Source organism: Corvus brachyrhynchos, unplaced genomic scaffold, assembly GCF_000691975.1.
Source record: "Corvus brachyrhynchos isolate BGI_N302 unplaced genomic scaffold, ASM69197v1 scaffold660, whole genome shotgun sequence".
NCBI lineage: Eukaryota > Metazoa > Chordata > Aves > Passeriformes > Corvidae > Corvus > Corvus brachyrhynchos.
This window is the reverse complement of record NW_008235547.1, coordinates 117,535-118,212: the sequence shown is the minus strand read 5'-3', so window position 1 is coordinate 118,212 and position 678 is coordinate 117,535. Positions and strand designations below refer to the sequence as shown.

The following is a 678-nucleotide window of genomic DNA, read 5'->3' as shown; positions in this document are numbered from 1 at the left end:
CCCCGCAGTGCCCGTTGTCCCCACAGGGTCTCCACAGTGCCCGGCAGTGCCCGCTGTCCCCGCAGGGTCCCCACAGTGCCCAGCAATGCCCACTGTCCCCGCAGGGTCCCCACAGTGCCCAGCAATGCCCACTGTCCCCGCAGGGTCCCTGCGCCGGCGCTGACGGTGGAGGAGCTGCGGGCGTTCCTGGAGCAGATGAACCAACTGCCCTGTGTCATGCACCAGATCGGGGATGTGCAGGTGGGCCGGGGGTCCTGGGGCGTCACAGGTGTGTCCCAGGGGTGTCCTGGGGTTGTCTCTGTGTGTCCCAGAGGTGTCCCACAGTGTCCCAGGGGTTTCACACGGTGTTCTGAGGTGTCCCACGGTGTTCCAGGGGTTTCACACGGTGTCCTGGGGTTGTCCCTGTGTGTCCCAGGGGTGTCACACGGTGTCCCAGGGGTGTCACACAGTGTTCTGAGGTGTTACACAGTGTCCCAGGGGTGTCATATGGTGTTCTGAGGTGTCCCAGGGGTTTCACACAGCGTCCCAGGGCTGTCACACAGCATCCCAGGGGTGTCCCATGGTATCCCAGGGCTGTCCCTGCATGTCTCAGGGGTGTCCCCCGGTGTCTGGGGCTGTCCCTGACCCCGTGTCCCCCGCAGGCGCTGCTGGAGCGGGTGGAGGCGTTCGCGGAGGCGC

The 678-nt window shown here is 66.2% G+C and overlaps 1 protein-coding gene across 1 annotated transcript in view; it reads left to right on the top strand.

Moving 5' to 3' along the window:
• Positions 1–678, top strand: part of LOC103619143 (lysine-specific demethylase 5C) — a gene marked incomplete at its 3' end in the record, with an annotated part of 20,993 nt that overhangs the window by 13,501 nt on the left and 6,814 nt on the right. Inside the window, exons 12-13 of the mRNA XM_017737522.1 lie at positions 144–240; positions 642–674. Coding sequence (XP_017593011.1) covers positions 144–240; positions 642–674 — 130 coding nt within the window. The remainder of the gene's footprint in view (positions 1–143; positions 241–641; positions 675–678) is intronic.